Source organism: Triticum aestivum, chromosome 7D (genome assembly GCF_018294505.1).
Source record: "Triticum aestivum cultivar Chinese Spring chromosome 7D, IWGSC CS RefSeq v2.1, whole genome shotgun sequence".
In the NCBI taxonomy this organism is placed as follows: Eukaryota; Viridiplantae; Streptophyta; class Magnoliopsida; order Poales; family Poaceae; genus Triticum; species Triticum aestivum.
In genome coordinates this window covers 313,657,018-313,674,507 of record NC_057814.1, presented here as the reverse complement: position 1 = coordinate 313,674,507, position 17,490 = coordinate 313,657,018, and the positions used below count along the sequence as shown (strand labels likewise).

Genomic DNA, 17,490 nt, shown 5'->3' with positions numbered 1-17,490 from the left:
AACTGCTCCACCACGGCCTCCTCCCCAAGGGTGACGCCGAGGGAGCGGATCTCACTCACCAACGTGGTGAGTTTCCTGGCAAACTCCGGGATAGTTTCCCCGTCCGCCATGTCGAGGCGATCGAACTGCCTCTTCAGTTGCCGCGCGCGCGCCTTCTTCACGCGATCCTCCCCGACGCGCGCAGATCGGATCATCTCCCACGCCTCTTGCGCGGTGTTGCAGTCTGCAACCTGCAGCATAACATGATCTGGGACGGACTGAGAGAGCGCCGCAAAGGCCCCCTCATCCGCCGCTTGGTCGTAATCGCCGGAGCCGTCAATCGCCGACCAGACGCGGAGCGCCTTCATCAACACTTTCATCTTGATGGCCCACAGAGAGTAGTTCGTGTCCGTCAGCATCGGATACTGTATCGGCACGTTTGTGGCTCTCGACGATGCAGCCAGCACCACGGCAGTTTCTTCGCCTGCGCTGGGCTTCCTTGCCGCCGGTGGCGTGTACTTTCCGCCGCCGGCGCTGCTGCTCTTCCCGTCGACTTTCTTGGGAGACGTATCCCCCATCGCCGCCGCCAAAAACCACCTCCGATCACCGCCGCCAAACGCCCAAGGTCCTAACCCTAAAGCTCTGAATACCAATTGTTGGTTTTGAGGCTGTGATCTAGTCGCTCTCTCTCTGAATCTTTTCTCTCTGAATGATACAACACACGCACACGAGGTGGAAGGGAACAGAGAGCAGGAACGCAGCCACAGAGAAAGAGCTTTTGCGACGCGTAAAAACTTGCGTCATTTTCTGTCTTTCCTTTTATTCAGTCGCTAACAGAAAACTGAAAGCTCGCCACGATCCAACAGTTGTGCGTGCCATCCCACGAGCCTGAATCGTGCCGAGTCATAAGCTACCAGCTAAGCCTATCAACTAGGAACCAAAAAAACTAACCACCGGAACGTGAACTCAGCACGTTTCTGGTGAGAGACGATCAGCATGCAAACATCCATCATGCATATGACCGTCCTTATGTGAATCAAGGAAATAAAGCAAAAAATCAAGTGCAGATACACTGAGGTTAATATCAACAGTGTCATTGGCATGGAGCCATTTTTCATCAACTTATTTGCAATACCACTCGGTGGGCTCGATGTTGTCCTCGGTGTGCAGTGGCTGGGCATATTGGGTCCCGTCCTTTGGGATTTCAAACGTCTCCGGATGTCCTTCTGGTGTGGCCGACCATCAAGTTGCATGGAATGGGGAGGTCATACTGACAAACCCAATTCGCCTTGCAACAACTTCTGGGCCAGTCCCTGGACCTCCCAACGGAGCTTCTTCTCGAGTTTGACTCCCTCTTAGACGATCCCACAGGTCTTCCTCCTGAGCGCAGTCACGACCACCGCATCCACTTGCACACTGACACAACAGCCATGCTGGTGCGGCCTTATCAATATCCAGCCTTACAGAAGGATGGGTTAGAACGACAATGCTCTGCGCTCCTAGCTCAATAGCTCATCCGCCTAAGCAATTCTGCGTTATCAGCACCAGTCATCCTTGTCAAAAAGCATGATGGATCATGGCGCATGTGTGGACTATCGAAAGGAACAATTAAGGACAAGTATCCTATTCCTGTAGTGGAAGAACTTCTGGACAAACTCAAGGGAGCGCATTACTTCCGGACTGACTACTTGGTCTCGACGGCGATGACGCGCAGTTTCGTCTTCCTCCTGAGGGTGTCGTCGTGGAGCCCAGGTTTCCTCCAGCACACCGAGTTGTCATTGGCAGACTTATTCGGATCCTGACTTGAGGTCTCCTCGACTCTGGCGTGGGTGGTTGCACCCACGGTCCTCGCTATTCGCTTGCAGGTTCGGGCTCCACGATCCGGAGCAGGAGGGCAGGGGGCCCTCTCCGACAACAGCTTGGTGAGTGTGGTGGACTGAGGTCCGGTGATTTCCCCTGGTGGCTAGTCATCTTCTTCGTCGGTAGTCTAGGGTGCTTTGTGGTAGGGTGTGGATTCTCCTGTATTTCTTTCTTTCTTTCTTTCGATCTGCTTTGTAAGAGGTTCTCCTCATCACCATGAGTTTGGCTGTGTTGCTTTATATGTAAAGCTGCGCGAAAGCCATTTTCCATATATCTGAGCGATGCCTTCAACAAGGTAACAACGTAAAAACATAGCCATTGCGAGGTATAACTAACTCATGTCAGACCTAGGGTGCTCGAGTAGCACTACCATCGACGTCACTTATGTGTTGTTGCCATCACTTTTCCACGATCCCAGCAGCTACATGCGATGTGCGACCGCGGCTGCCCACTGAAGCTGTTGGAGAGGGCCCCCTGCCCTCTCGTATATGACCCATATATGACTCCCCACTGAAGTCAACCACTGAATCTGGAGAGAGGACCCTCAGGAAGACCTTTCGGTGGCCACCGCAAACCATGGTAGTGTGGTTCCTTCGCCAGCCAAGGTCTTTCGAGCCAAGCTGTACAGAGGTGTGTGGCAAGTGCTTATTCAGCGGGAAGGCCTTCCAGCTTCAGATGCTTCATGGGAAGATGTTGAAGCTTTCAAGCGTCTTTATATTGCGTTCCAGCTTGAGGACGAGCTGTTCGTCGACGGAAGGAGAGATGTTATGTAGGGGCAGACATATACGGGTCATGGTCATGGTTGCCACTCGGTGCCTCCGCAGTCTAGTTCAGAGATAACACCAATACAAGATGGAGCCTCTCCTGGTAATCCTCCAGATTAGGGGAACACATCATCAGGAGGAATTCCTATTAGAGTCCTTAGGTAGACTTATTACTATTGATAGGAAAGCAATAGGTTAGTCCGTATGAAACTATGAATAGACCATAGGTTTGTTCAATAGTCAGAGACTCAGAGTCGGTTTGTAAGGCAGACCCTCTATATATTATATATAAAATAAAAATGAGGTAGCCACCGTGAGATTTAATGAAGCAGAGAATTAGAAGACACCCCTTCTTTCTCTGCCCCTCGGCTCCTCACACATAACATCTGCACCTAGGGCCTCCAGCCCTAGCTGCATCTTCCCTTCAATGGCTCCCAAGTGCTCCCATATTGATCCTAATCTAATCCTCCCCTACTGATTGCGTTCCCACAAATCAAGGTGTAGGAGAACAAGTCTCCAGAGGTCCATACTGTTTCTTTCTTCCAGTTTTGTGCCATAATCCTGTAATCTCTTTGCTTCATCCATTGTTATCCATACTGACTAGACAATCCAATCTCGTTTAACACCAAGTTGTGATGGTCAAGGATTTTGTTTTGTGTGCCTAAGAGTTTGAATCATATTTCTTAGCTTGTGAATTTCGTCTTTAGTGCAGTTGTGTCCATGTCAGAGCATTATAAACAGGTGCCTTTGTTTCCAGGTTACTGCTGTTGGGCATGCTGCTATTTTGGCTTTCATCCAGAGATATGTGCCTTCCATGGTTTGTAACTCTGTACAAACCCTTGTTACTCCCTTCGTTGCAACATGTAAATGTAAGTGTATATTTGTGTATTGTAGATCCCATCCACATATGGCCCCGAGAGGTTAGATCTCCTCAGGCAGCTTGAGGAAGTGAAGGAAATGAAATTGCCTGAAGGCAGCAGTGAAGATATTTCTGACGCAATAGGTTTGAGAGGTGACCAAGTGAAATAAGCTGACCATGTACAGACGGACACAAGTATATTTCTGATTGTCTTTTCTGTAAAGAGTAAGTAACAATTTGACTTGTGCACGCTTGTTGCATTTCTTCATTTCCTTGTTTTTAGTAACTGCCTGCATTCTGGCTTCCTTAGAACTAAAACTGCTCCACTTAGTTAACCACACTATCTGCTTACAAATGTTTGTCCTTTGCCTGCGATGAATTTCTCTAAGTATGACTACTAATTGTAGGTTCACAACACAACACAGCCTCTCGTAATGCGCATTAACAGAAGTTGTACATGTATTTACTCCCTATGATCCATATTAATTGACACTGGGTTAGGTCAAAGTTAGTACAACTTTGTACTAAACCAGCGTCAATGATTAATATGGATTGGAGGGAGGATTTATTTTTGCAAACAGTGCATGTGAAAAAATGATAACTTTTACTTTCTTCTGAAAAATACATTCAAAACATCATAATTTTTCTGAGTTACACTTATACATACATGTTAAAGTCTGCAACATACATAATATCAGTCTGTAAACTAATACTCCCTCCGTTCCAAAATAGATGACCCAACTTTGTACTAACTTTGGTACAAAGTTGAGTCATCTATTTTGAAACGGAGGGAGTATAAGAGTGTTTGGATCACTACTAAAGTAGTACAACTCATGCTTGTGTCCGTCTGTACGGAGGGAGTACAAAGCATGCTTCAACTAAGAGGGACCAGAGTATATGATTTTTACAAAGAGATACAACTCATATAGGTCCTCTTCTTCCGAGACTTCAAATTCAAAAAGGCTCTTTGTTTCACTTAAAGATGTTGTTCCTTTGTAGCGCTTTTGCCTATACAGATGATGCTCTGAACCATTTTCTCAACATTTGTGTAGTGTTTTTGAACAAGAGGTGGGAGGGTTCGTTTCCTTATACTCTACTCCTAGAAGACCTCTCAGTGCATGCTGATGGGAGTACAGCTACACATGTTACAACCATACGATGCATGGGCATACGTTGAGGGGCTATTCTTCCTAAAGTTATATGCCTTCGTAGATCTTTGTCCATACTTAACAGTTACAACTTACAAGAGTATTTGGTGCCCACTCAGCATTTATGATCAACGTCCAAGTTCCTTTTGCATAATGGCTTTGTAGAGTAGGCATTTTGACAAGTGGATCGAATACCTAGCTAGATATTTGTGCATCACATGTTGTCATGTAAGCCCATGTATTTATATTTGAGATAATTAGCTGTTCATACATGAACTTGCCTAGGACCTGCAATTTCGTACATGTCGCAAAATCGCTTTAGTTTTTTCAGACACAATAGACGTAGGCGCTCATACATACACACATACACTCACTTCTATAAACACATGCATGCACACTTTACCCCTATGAGCTCCTTTAAGAGACTGAGCTGGCACATCATCTTAGATTGATGAAAATACTATAGGAGCCTATGTAGTCGACGGGAACATCTACTCACACAGAATAAACATCGTCGGAAAGCCTAAACTAAAATGCGAGCAGCAGTGCAAAGTCTAGGATTTGAACCCTAGTGGGTTGGTTTCACCACAAGTAACCTAACCATGTGAGTTAGACTTAGTTCGCCAAAAGTGCATTAGTTGATCAATTAACTTTGCAGTGGGTGTGATTTCATATAAAAGCAACACAAAGTTTGTGGAGGAGCAACTCCACCTTGCTGCTACAATGTGTACAACACAAGTGTTGAAGGAACATCTTTAACGTGCTGCGCTAGATATCGCTCTAGAGGCGAATGTAGGTTGATAGGGCAGCAAGAGTTCAATCCAGAACTCCTAGGGCACAAGATCTACTCCAAGATCTTAGATAAGAACAACAAGTTCTATTATAGGTAGGGGTACATAGTCTGCCTCTACTGCCTCCAAAGTAGAGGCGAGGACCTCTATTTATAGGGCTTTGGGAAGCCTTCACATACTTCTACTTATAGCTGGAATACTCTAAAAAACATTATGTAAGTTTCACCATTCTACTCATAGCTACTCGCAACTAGAAGACTCTAGAAAACAGTAGTTAGGATAGAAAAGAAAAGAAAAGAAATACTACACTAGAGTGGAAGCATCTAGAAGTAGCCAAACAGATCTGGCATGTGTTTTCTTTCTTCTCATTTAGTGTTCCTCATCATTCTCCCCTGGTTGTTTGGAACTCGCCCTCGAGTTATCTTCATAGAGCGCTTCTTCTGAATGGTAGAGAGTCAAGTCCGCAACATTGAAAGTGTTGGAGATACCCATGTCACTTGGAAGATCTATCATATAAGCATTATCATTTATCTTTCTCATGATAGAGAAGGGCCCATACCTTCGCTGCCTAAGTTTTCCTTTAACACCTAAAGGCAGCCTCTCTTTTCGGAGGTAGACCATCATCTTATCACCGACTTGGAATGATTTTGGCCTCTTTTTGCAATCAGCAAGTTGTTTATATTTCTGATTTTGTGCTTCCAACGCGCCGCGAATCTCTTCAAATAACTCGGTGTAATTATCAGCAAAGGACAATGCTGATTTTGAGTTTCCCCTTGATGGCAGCTTCACCAGGTCCACCACATGTGTTGGAACTTTAGTGTAGACAATGGAAAAAGGGCTCCTTCCTGTGGATCTATGCTTGGAGTTATTGTAGGAGAACTATGCAAGAGATAAAGCCAAATCCCATTGCCCCTTTCTTTCTCCAGAAATGCAACGGATCAGATTACCCAAAAACTTGTTCACCACTTCCGTTTGTCCATCTGTTTGTGGATGAGCAGTGCTAGAAAATTTCAATTCAGTGTTGAATTGCTTCCACAAAGTGAGCCAAAATGCAGCAAGAAACTTGCTATCACGGTCTGAGACAATGGACCTTGGAACTCCATGAAGTCTGACCACCTCTCGAAAGAATAGGTTTGCCACATGATGAGCATCCGTTGTCTTGCGGCATGGGATGAAATGAGCCATCTTAGAGAATCTATCCACGACCACAAATACAGCATCACTTCCTCGTCTTGTTCTTGGCAAGCGCAAGACGAAGTCCATAGAAATGTCCTCCCATGGAGCAACAGGAACAGGCAAAGGCATGTATAACCCTGTGTTCTGGACTTGGCCCTTGCAGGTCTGACATACGGGGCACCGTTGAACGAACTTTCTAGCATCTCTCTTTAGTTATGGCCAAAAGTAGCGAGCTTCCAGGTTAGCGATAGTCTTGTCCCGTCCAACATGGCCACTAAGATCACTTGAATGGAGCTCTCTAACCAGCTTGTCATGTAGATAACTTCTTGGAATGCACAAACGATCATTTTTGAAGAGATATCCATCTTGCATCAAATAGTCATCACCTAATGGTTGGCCCCTTGCGTGCTTTACCCAAACATGGCCAAAGTCTTCGTCACCCTCATACAACTCCTTTATTTGACCCATGCCCGGAAGTTCAGCTTCAAAAGAAGTCAAGAGGCATGCACGACGACTCAAAGCATCGGCCACTATGTTAGTTATTCCAGATTTATGCACGATGAGATAGTTAAATCTCTCAAGATATGCTGCCCATCTTGCTAGCATGCGGTCAACATGCTTTTGATTTCTAAAATGCTTCAAGGATTGATGGTCGCTATAAACAATGAACTCTTTAGGCAGCAAATAGACTTCCCAAGTTTTCAAGGCTCTGAAAACGGCGTATAATTCTTGCTGATGGGTACTCCATTTCTGTCTAGCTTCACTTAACTTCTCACTAAAGAAAGCAATGGGCTTCCTTTCTTGAGATAGGACAGCTCCAATGCCTACTCCACTTGCATCACACTCCAACTCAAAAGTCTTGTTGAAATCAGGTAGTACCAAGACAGGAGATTGTGATAGCTTTTGTTTAATCTCATTAAAGCTAGCTTCAGCTGCTTCTGCCCATTGGAACCTTCCTTTCTTCAAACACTCGGTAATTGGTGCCATGATAGTGCTGAAATTCTTAACAAATCGCCTATAGAAAGTTGCAAGGCCATGAAAGCTTCTTACCTCAGAAATGGTCTTAGGAGTTGGTCATTCTCGGATTGCTTCAACCTTAGAATCATCAACACGAATGCTGTCACATGTTATGACGAATCCTAGGAAAAGAAGTTGTGTTTGCAGGAAAACACATTTCTTCAAGTTGACGTAGAGCTCATTTTCCCTTAGTACTTCTAGCACCTTCCGAATGTGATCAAAGTGTTCATCCTCATCCTTGCTATAGATCAAGATGTCACCGAAATAGACCACAACAAAGTGGGATAAGAAGGGTCTAAGGACTTGATTCATTAAGTGCATAAAGGTACTTGGTGCATTTGAGAGTCCAAATGGCATGACTAGCCATTCAAACAACCCTTGCTTTGTCTTGAAGGCGGTCTTCCATTCATCCCCGGGTCTTATACGGATTTGATGATATCCACTTCTTAAATCTAGCTTTGTGAACACTCTTGCTCCACTAAGCTGATCCAACATATCATCCAGACGGAATAGGGAATCTATACCTTACGGTGATCTTGTTAACGGCTCTACTGTCCGTACACATGCGCCAAGATCCATCTTTCTTTGGCGCGAGTAGGGCTGGTACAACACATGGGCTAATACTTTCTCGAATGTGCCCCTTTTGCAACAATTCCTCCACTTTCTCCTTCAATATACCATGCTCCTTTGGGCTCATTCGATAGTGTGGAAGATTAGGAAGACTTGCTCCCGGAATTAAGTCAATTCTATGTTGAATTCCTCTCATCGGTGGCAAGCCATGTGGCTCCCCAAGTATGTTCTGAAATTCTGCCAATAAACCACGTACCTTTGCTGGAATTTCAACAGTCAGGTGCTCTTCTCCCTTTACAACAAGTGCAGCACACAAATCTGCCTCCTTCAAGTCTTCCATAAACTCATGAGAGGTATGGGAGATAGTTAACATAGTTTTCCCCTCCTCCTTAGAGGTATTACCTTCGGGTTTGTTTGGTAAGATAATGATCCTTCTCTTGTTCCAAATGAAAGAGTAAGAATTTTCCTTGCCCTTGTGTGTAGTATCCACATCAAATTGCCAAGGCCTTCCAAGAAGAACATGGCTGGCATCCATGTCAACCACATCACACAACACATTTGAGCGATAATGCTTACCCAAAGAAAGTGGCAGGTTGCATTGTTTGGTGATCCTCATATTCACTCCTTTCTTGATCCATCCAATAGTGTAGGGATTTGGATGATCATGGGTTTCAAGCTTTAAATGGTCCACCAACTTCTGGGAGATAAGATTCTTGCAGCTGCAACTATCAATCACTAGTTTGCATACCTTGCCATTCACCGTGCATTTGCTCTCAAAAATTTTCTTCCGTTGTGTGTCATCGAGTTGTAGTGTGGAACATAGGACACGCTAGATCACACATACCACCTCTTCACCTTCTTCTTGACAAACCTCTTGTCCGTCTACATCTTCAGATTCGTATTCTTCCTCATTGCTTTCACCATCATGGATAGTCGTGTTAACAAATTTCCTTAGTGGGCAGCCGCTGGATATGTGTCCCTCTTTACCACATTTATAGCACTTTGGGCCTTCATTTGCCTTACCCTTGCCTCTAGTTTGCTTCGGGATGGGCTGTTTTGTCTTTGGTGGAGTGGTCTTTCTTTCACTCTATTAGGTTGGCTCCTAGATGAGCCTTCGGTATGAGGATATGGAGGATATGGAGCCTTAGTTGTCTTTCTCATCCTCACAAACCTCTCGGCCTTTAAGGCTAGAGCTTGTGCTTGATCAACGGACCAGATTTGTTGCATCATCAATCGATCTTGAATAGCATCATTGAGACCATTGATGTACCTTGCAACTTGTTGCTCTTCAGTTTCAGCAAGGTTACACCTCACTTGTAGCCTTAGAAACTCCTCCGTGTAATCTGAAACAGTCCTATTTCCTTGAGCACAATTTCGAAATTGGATAAATAGGATCTGGTCATAATCAGCGGGCAAAAATCTCCCTTCCAAGAGGCCTTTCATTTGTCGCCAAGTTCTAACACGAGGTTCTCCTCTGAGCCTGCGCTCCTCTTGAACGCGATGCCACCATGCACCAGCTCCTCCTTTCAGTTTGTATGCGACCAAAGGAACTCTATGATCTTCCGGAACCTCCATGACCTCAAAGAAAGTCTCCACTTCATATAACCAATCCAGGCACCCTTCAATGTCAACATTTCCATTAAAACTTGGGATCTCAGCTTTCACCTTGTATGTATCTCTTGCATATGTAGGGTTGGGTGCTCTCCGATATGCGTAGAGATTTGGCTCTTCAAGGGCATCATCATATTCTTCACCTTCAGAAGCCTCAACATAAATTGGCCTTCTTGAAGCACGTTGAACAACATGTTGTCGTGGCGGTCTTGCTCCAAGATTACCTCTCCTTCTTCCTTGATGAACATCTTCCTCTTCTTTAGATGAATCTCCTTCATTGGTAGCAGGGGGGACACCCTTTCTTATCATCTCAACCAGCTGGTCAAATCTCCTATTAAGATCTTCACGCAGCTCTTTGATTTGTTGTTCAGCAGCATCCATCCTCTTCTCCAATTGCTCCATTGCTTGCTGCAACTTACTCTCGAAGAGGACATCAAGAACTAGTATGGGTCAACGAGGCTCTGATACCACCTGAAGCAGCACAAAGTTTGTGGAGGAGCAACTCCACCTTGCTGCTACAATGTGTACAACACAAGTGTTGAAGGAACAACTTCAACGTGCTGCGCTAGATATCGCTCTAGAGGCGAATGTAGGTTGATAGGGCAGCAAGAGTTCAATCCAGAACTCCTAGGGCACAAGATCTACTTCAAGATCTTAGATAAGAACAACAAGTTCTATTATAGGTAGGGGTACATAGTCTGCCTCCAAAGTAGAGGCGAGGACCTCTATTTATAGGGCTTTGGGAAGCCTTCACATACTTCTATTTATAGCTGGAGTACTCTAGAAAACATTATGTAAGTTTCACAATTCTACTCATAGCTACTCACAACTCGAAGACTCTAGAAAACAGTAGATAGGATAGAAAAGAAAAGGAAAGAAATACTACACTAGAGTGGAAGCATCTAGAAGTAGCCAAACAGATCTGGCATGTGTTTTCTTTCTTCTCATCTAGTGTTCCTCATCATAGTCGACTTGAGCCCACCTTGCGGACTAACTCTACTTGCGATCATAGTTCAAAAAAGCACCAGGCGTAAATTGTGCGTTTTGCCACCGCCTTACGCTTTACTGACCAAAGCGTATGCTTATGCGCAATTATGTGCAGATTAAGCGTAGTTATGCGCAATGCGTTTTGCCAACGCCTAGAGCCTAGGCGCGCTTAGGCGCCGCTTAGGCATGCCTTTTTTAACTATGCTTGCGATCAAGCATCTCTTATGAGTTTTCTGGTGGGACTTCTATTTCTACACATCTTCTTTTCCCCCGCACCCATCGATCGCCCCTACGAAGGGCGACATGAGGGCAGCTTCCCCACCCGCAACTGCCGGTGCCAACCCTTTCTCCCCACCCATCGTCGTCGGAAGGCGCCGACGGGTGGAGCCCGTGTGGCTGATGGCGGCGACAGGATCTCCTTCATTTGATTCCATGTTGTGATGGGTGGGTCGCCTTTAGCTTGGCGCCGCTCTATGGCTTGCTCCCACCAAATAAGGACGTGGTCTTGGAACTTAAGTGAGGCCATGTCAATCTTCTTTTTCTCTTCATAATTGTGAAGACGAAATATCTTGTCGACCTTCAATGCCCAATAGAGGCAGTCTTCGGGATCATTGCTTCAGGAGAACTTAGGCATGTTGATGTAGGGTGGAACCCTAGACGGTCGATCTTTCACGAAAGGAGCGGATCCCAACTAAGAACACGAAGAACACGAGGGGAAACACGAGGGAAAACACAAGAGAATCACTCAAACCAACAAGATATGGTCACACATATGCTAGATCCTCGAAACACAAGAGGAGATACAAGATCCACGATCAACAAAGGATGATACAAAGGGTAACCGGTTCTTCTCCGTGAGGAGGTCTTGATGGGGCCACCCAAGAGGGGGTCTTGAATCCAACATGGATCTTTTTCGAAGAGGGGCCGCGCTCTCTCAAGGAGTAGATTCGTATGGATAGTGAGGCTCTATCTCACAAATGAGCTATCACAACGCTAACCCTAGAAAGAGGGAGGAGGAGGAGTATATATAGTCTAGGTGGGCGAAGGGGTACATGGGCCTCGGCCCTTACACTGTGCGCAGACAGGGGAGGCCGGATGTCCGGGCGTCGGGCCGGATGTCCGGGCCTTCGCGAGGTGCCGGATGTTCGGGCTGGCGCCGGATGTCCAGGTGGTCGATGCTGGCCTTGATGCTCTCTGGATAGGCGGGGTCCGGATGTCCGGGCGATGGGCCGGATGTCCGGAGGCTCGGGACGGGCCGGATGTCCGGGCTGGGGGTTCAGATGTCCGGACTGGCGGAGTCGGCCTCTGTGCTCTCTGGATAGAGGGTGCCGGATTTCCGGGCTTCGAGCCGGATGTCCGGGGCCTGTAGGTACTTGGCGGCTTGGCGGCTACTGTGGGCAATGCTTCAGGGGCCGGATGTCCGGGGTCATGGCCGGATGTCCGGGGTCTGGAAGCTGTTCTTGACTCCTTCCGTTGGTTCTTTTCGTCCATGAACTTGGGGAATTGTCCGTCTTCACGTGCATCTTCGGAAGGGTCCTCTTGATACCTAATCATGCACAACATCTCGGACTTGGGTAGTAGCCATGTCTCGAGTGGATCATATGTGATATCACTAAGGAAGGAAGTCACCTCGTTCTCGAGAGTTCTAGCTCGTGCTCGTGTCATCGGTCCTCTTGGCACTTGGTGAGACGATGGTAGGTCCATGGGGATGACCATAGGATGCTCCGCATCATCTCCCCTCCCTTGGGAAAGATCCGACCTCGCATCAAAATCCTCATTACCATGGTATGGGGAGAGATCTTTGACGTTGAAGATGTCGCTCACGGAGTACTTGTCGCGTGGGATGTCGATCTTGTAGGCGTTGTTGTTGTAGCGTGCAAGCACCTTGAAGGGTCCATCGGCTCGTGGTACAAGTTTGGACTTGCGTTCATTGGGGAAGCAGTCCTTGCGAAGGTGTAGCCACACAAGATCTTCGATGTTGAATATCATGGGTTGCTTGTTGACGTTGAGCTTGGTCGCGAGTCGTTGTACTTGGCGCTCGATGGTGTGCCTTGTATCTTCATGCATCTTCTTGAGAAAGTTCACTCGTGCACTCGCGTCCATGTTGGTGCGCTCTTGTAGTGGTAGAGGAAGAATGTCCAATGGGGACAATGCGTTGAAGCCGTAACAATTCTTGCTCATAAGTTCCTGCATGAGTACTGCGCCTAACATAAAGCTTGTGACTGGTAGTAAAACATCTATTTTTATTTTGAGTAGGTGGTTCCAAGGGTTGGGCTGTTCGCCCATTAATGCGGTACGTGAGCTGGGTTCAGAACGTCGTGAGACAGTTCGGTCCATGTCCAGTGTTCCTATTTCTTTATTTCGTGATGAGTCGTATGCTTGCGACAATAACGACAAATTTTTTTGAATTCTAATTGTCCGGGTGTATTGTGGCGATTCTTTTGAGTACTACGACCTCGAAGGGGGACTTGCCGGTAGTCGAATGTCTTGCACGGTTGTAGGCATACTCGGTGATTGGTAGGCACTCCTCCCACTCCTTGATGTTCTTCTTTGTCAACACACGTAGTAGAGTGGAGAGTGTACAGTTCGTCACTTCCGTTTGGCCGTCGGTTTGAGGATGGTATGCCGAAGAGAACAAGAGCTTGATTCCAAGCTTGGCGCATAAGGTCTTCCAAAAGAAACTCAAGAACTTGACGTCGCGATCCGAGACAATCGTCTTTGGCACTCCATGTAGTCGCAAGATTTCCCTACAAAAGAGATTTGCAACATGTGAAGCATCGTCTATCTTGTTGCATGGTATGAAATGTGCCATTTTAGAGAATTGATCCACAACAACAAACACGGAATCCTTTCCATTTCTAGTTCTAGGCAAACCAAGCACAAAATCCATGCTAATATCCTCCCATGGTTGATATGGAATTGGTAGAGGCATATAGAGTCCATGAGATTGAGCTTTAGACTTATCTATGCGGCATGTAGAGCATCGGTTGGTGAAGCGGTTGACGTCGCGAAACATCTTGGGCCAAAAATAGTTCTTGGAGAGCGTAGCAAGTGTCTTGTCGCGTCCAAAGTGTCCCATTAGTCCTCCTCCATGAGATTCCTGCAAAAGCAACAAACGAAGAGAAGACTCGGGGATGCAAAGTTTGTTAGCTCTCATAAGATAATCATCTTTGATGTAATAGCGTTCCCAAGATGTATGCGTCAAACACTTGGCATAAGGAATAGCAAAAGTAGGATCATGCGCATACAAGTCTTTTATGTGCTCAAAGCCAATGACATTCAATTCAAGTTTAGTAACAAGCATGCATATACGGGAAAGTGCATCCGCCACAACATTTTCTTTGCCTTTAATATTCTTGATGACATAAGGAAATGACTCAATAAACTCACTCTATTTAGCATGACACTTGTTCAACTTAGTTTGACCATTAAGATACTTAAGTGTTTCATGGTCGGTATGGATGACAAATTCATGAGGGCGAAGGTAATGTTCCCATTCACACAAAACTCGCACTAAAGCATATAGCTCTTTGTCATAGATGGGGTAATTGAGTTGCACTCCAGAAAGTTTCTCACTAAAGTATGCTATGGGGCGCTTCTCTTGCGTTAACACACCTCCTATGCCATTACCACTAGCATCGCAATGAATTTCAAAGGGTTTGTCAAAATTGGGTAATGCAAGCACGGGAGCATGAGTAAGCAAATTCTTAAGCTCATTAAATGCGCTATCTTGAGATGGTCCCCAAACAAAGGATGCATTCTTCTTGCTCAAAGCATGTAAAGGAGATGCAATGGTGCTAAAATCCTTCACAAATCTACGATAGAAACCGGCTAGACCAAGGAAACTACGCACTTGTTGCAAGTTGGTTGGTTGGGGCCAAGTTTTAATAGCATTGATTTTAGATTCATCAACATGAACACCCTTAGAAGATACTACAAAACCCAAGAAAACAAGCTTATCAACGCCAAAAGGCATTTGTCCATGTTAGCATAGAGACGCTCTTTTCGAAGAGTTTGCAACACGGTTCGAAGGTGGGTGACATGATCTTTGAGAGATTTGCTAAAAACAAGGATATCGTCGAAGTAGACCACAACGAACTCACCAATGTAAGTCGGAACACATAATGCATAAGACGCATGAAAGTACCAGGTGCTTCCGATAAACCCATAGGCATAACTAACCACTCATACAAACCAAACTTTGTTTTGAAAGCGGTTTTCCATTCATCACCCTCTTGTATGCGTATTTGATAGTAACCACTCTTGAGATCAATTTTGGAAAAAATAGTGGCACCACTAAGTTCATCTAGCATATCATCAAGGCGTGGAATGGGGTGCCTATAGCGAACGGTGATAGCATTGATAGGTCTACAATCGGAACACATGCGAAAGCTACCGTCTCTTTTTGGCACAAGAATGACCAGTACGGCACAAGGACTCAAACTTTCATGCACATCTCCATGGTCTATGAGATGTTTTACTTGACTTTGTATTTCTTTGGTTTCTTCGGGGTTGACGCGATATGGGGCCTTATTCGGAAGTGGTGCTCCAGGGATGAGGTCGATGCGGTGCTCGATGCCTCGTAGTGGAGGTAGACCCGGAGGTAGCTCGTCGGGGAAAACATCTTGGAATTCCTGCAATAGAGAAGATAACACTAAAGGTAGATTGTGAGAGGTGTTAGCTTTTGGTGCCTCGTCCTTGCACAAGAGGACATAGTGCATGACACTTGATGGGTTCTCACACACTTCTCTCATCTCACGTTTGGTGGCAAATAGGACTAAGTTCTTCTTGTAGCTCATCGTGGAGGCACTCAATTTTGGCTTGTGGCACTCACTCTCTTTTTGGTGGTTCGCTCTCTCACCATTCTCTCCACGATGGGTGGCTTGCTTGTCGGCGATCACTTGGCTTGGAGAAATAGGTCGTAGCACATACTCCTTTCTTTTCATCTTGAAGCTATAGTGATTTGTACGCCCGTTGTGGATGACACCTCGGTCGAATTGCCATGGCCGTCCAAGAAGGAGGTGGCAAACGGTTAGGAACAACATCGCACTCCAAAGTGTCTTCGTATGCTCCGATCTTGAAGGGGACTTGTACCCTATGCTCGACTTGGAGAGTGCCGTTGTCGCTTAGCCATTGAACTTTGTAGGGGTGAGGGTGCTTCATCTTGGCCAATTGGAGCTTTTAGCATAGTTCTTCACTTGCTAAGTTATGGCAACTCCCTCCATCGATGATGACCTTGATGGACCTTCCATTGATGCCGGCCTTGGTGTGGAAGATATGGCATCTTTGGTCTTCGTCTTGTTGCTGTTGAAGAGTCAAGACCTTGGAGACAACGAGAGCGGGGCTCGAATCTTCGTCACAAAAGACTTGATCATCTTCATCGTCGTTCACTTGCCGGTGCATGGACACTTTCTCAAGGGCTTCCATTTCTCCTTCACTCATGGAGTCATATGTTCCGTCGTCGTTGAGGATCATGGTGCGCTTGTTTGTACATTCAAAGGACTTGTGGCCTCGTCCGCCGGATGTGAAGCATTTGAAGGAACTCGTCTTGATGGTCTCATCGGTTGGGGTAGATGATGATGAAGCTCTCGGCTTGACGTTGCTTGTAGTAGGAAGACGACTTGAGGTTGTTGAAGTTTTCTTGTAACTTGACTTGTCGCCGTTGCTTGTAGGTGGCTTGGTTGAGGTAGAAGGTGTTGGAGTCGTTGAAGCTTGATTGTTGGAGAAGACGTAGGACTTGGATGAGAACTTGGCGTACTTGAAGTCATCTTGCACTTGACGTTCCGCTTTGGTAGCTTGATGCACTAGCTCGATGAGGTTCGAGTATGGTTGGAAGTCGGCGATCTTCTTGATAGGATGATTGAGTCCATTCAAGAAACGTGCCATAGTTTGCTCATCATCTTCCGTGACATTGGCTCGTATCATGGCAATCTCCATTTCCTTATAGTATTCTTCAACGCTCTTGGTTCCTTGCTTGAGTAGTTGGAGTTTCTTGAAGAGGTCGCGGTTGTAGTAGGTAGGCACGAAGCGTGCTCTCATGACATCCTTCATTTGCGCCCAAATAGTGATGGGTGGTTCACCTCTTGCCGCTCGGCGCTCAAGGACTTGTTCCCACCAAATGAGGACGTAGTCTTGGAACTCAAGGGATGCCATCACGATCTTCTTCTCTTCTTCATAGTTGTGCAAGCGAAAAATCTTGTCGACCTTCAATGCCCATGATATGTATTCTTCGGGGTCATTGCTTCTGGTGAACTTGGGCATGGTGAACTTGAGCTTGCCGTAGCGTTGTTCTTCATTGTGTTGGGGTCGAGGATGATGACGCCCATGTCGTTGAGGATTGACAAACTCATGTTGCTCTTGGCGAGGAGGGTTGTCGGCCTCATGTTGCTATTGTCTGGGAGGATGTCCATTGTTATCTTGCTCGTGGTGAACTTGATGTTCTTGATGAGCTTGTGGTGAAGCTTGTTGAGGTTGACGAGGAGCTTGAGGAACTTGACGATGCACACGTGATTGATGAATCCTCTCTTGAATTTCACCATGAAGCGCTTCTTGTTGCTCATGAGCTTGTTAGTTGCGCATGGCTACAGCTCGACTTGAATCTCGAAGGGCACGTTGCGCCTCAAGTGCTTGAGCTTCACGTAGTTGTTGTTCTTGACGTTGTGCTTCGGCATCTTGTGCATCCTGGTGTTGTCGCGCTCGTTCCTCTTCTTCTCGTTGGCGTTGACGTT

The 17,490-nt window shown here is 46.0% G+C and overlaps 1 protein-coding gene across 6 annotated transcripts in view; it reads left to right on the top strand.

The window, feature by feature from the left end:
- LOC123169267 (uncharacterized) overlaps positions 1–4,882 on the top strand; it is a 42,656-nt gene extending 37,774 nt beyond the window's left edge. For all 6 annotated transcript variants that reach the window (XM_044587101.1, XM_044587103.1, XM_044587102.1 and 3 more), the window contains 3 exons: positions 3,361–3,420; positions 3,498–3,687; positions 4,515–4,882. In XM_044587101.1, the coding sequence (XP_044443036.1) occupies positions 3,361–3,420; positions 3,498–3,632 (195 nt within the window). In that variant the 3' untranslated portion in view covers positions 3,633–3,687; positions 4,515–4,882. The remainder of the gene's footprint in view (positions 1–3,360; positions 3,421–3,497; positions 3,688–4,514) is intronic.
- Positions 4,883–17,490: the final 12,608 nt, after the last annotated feature.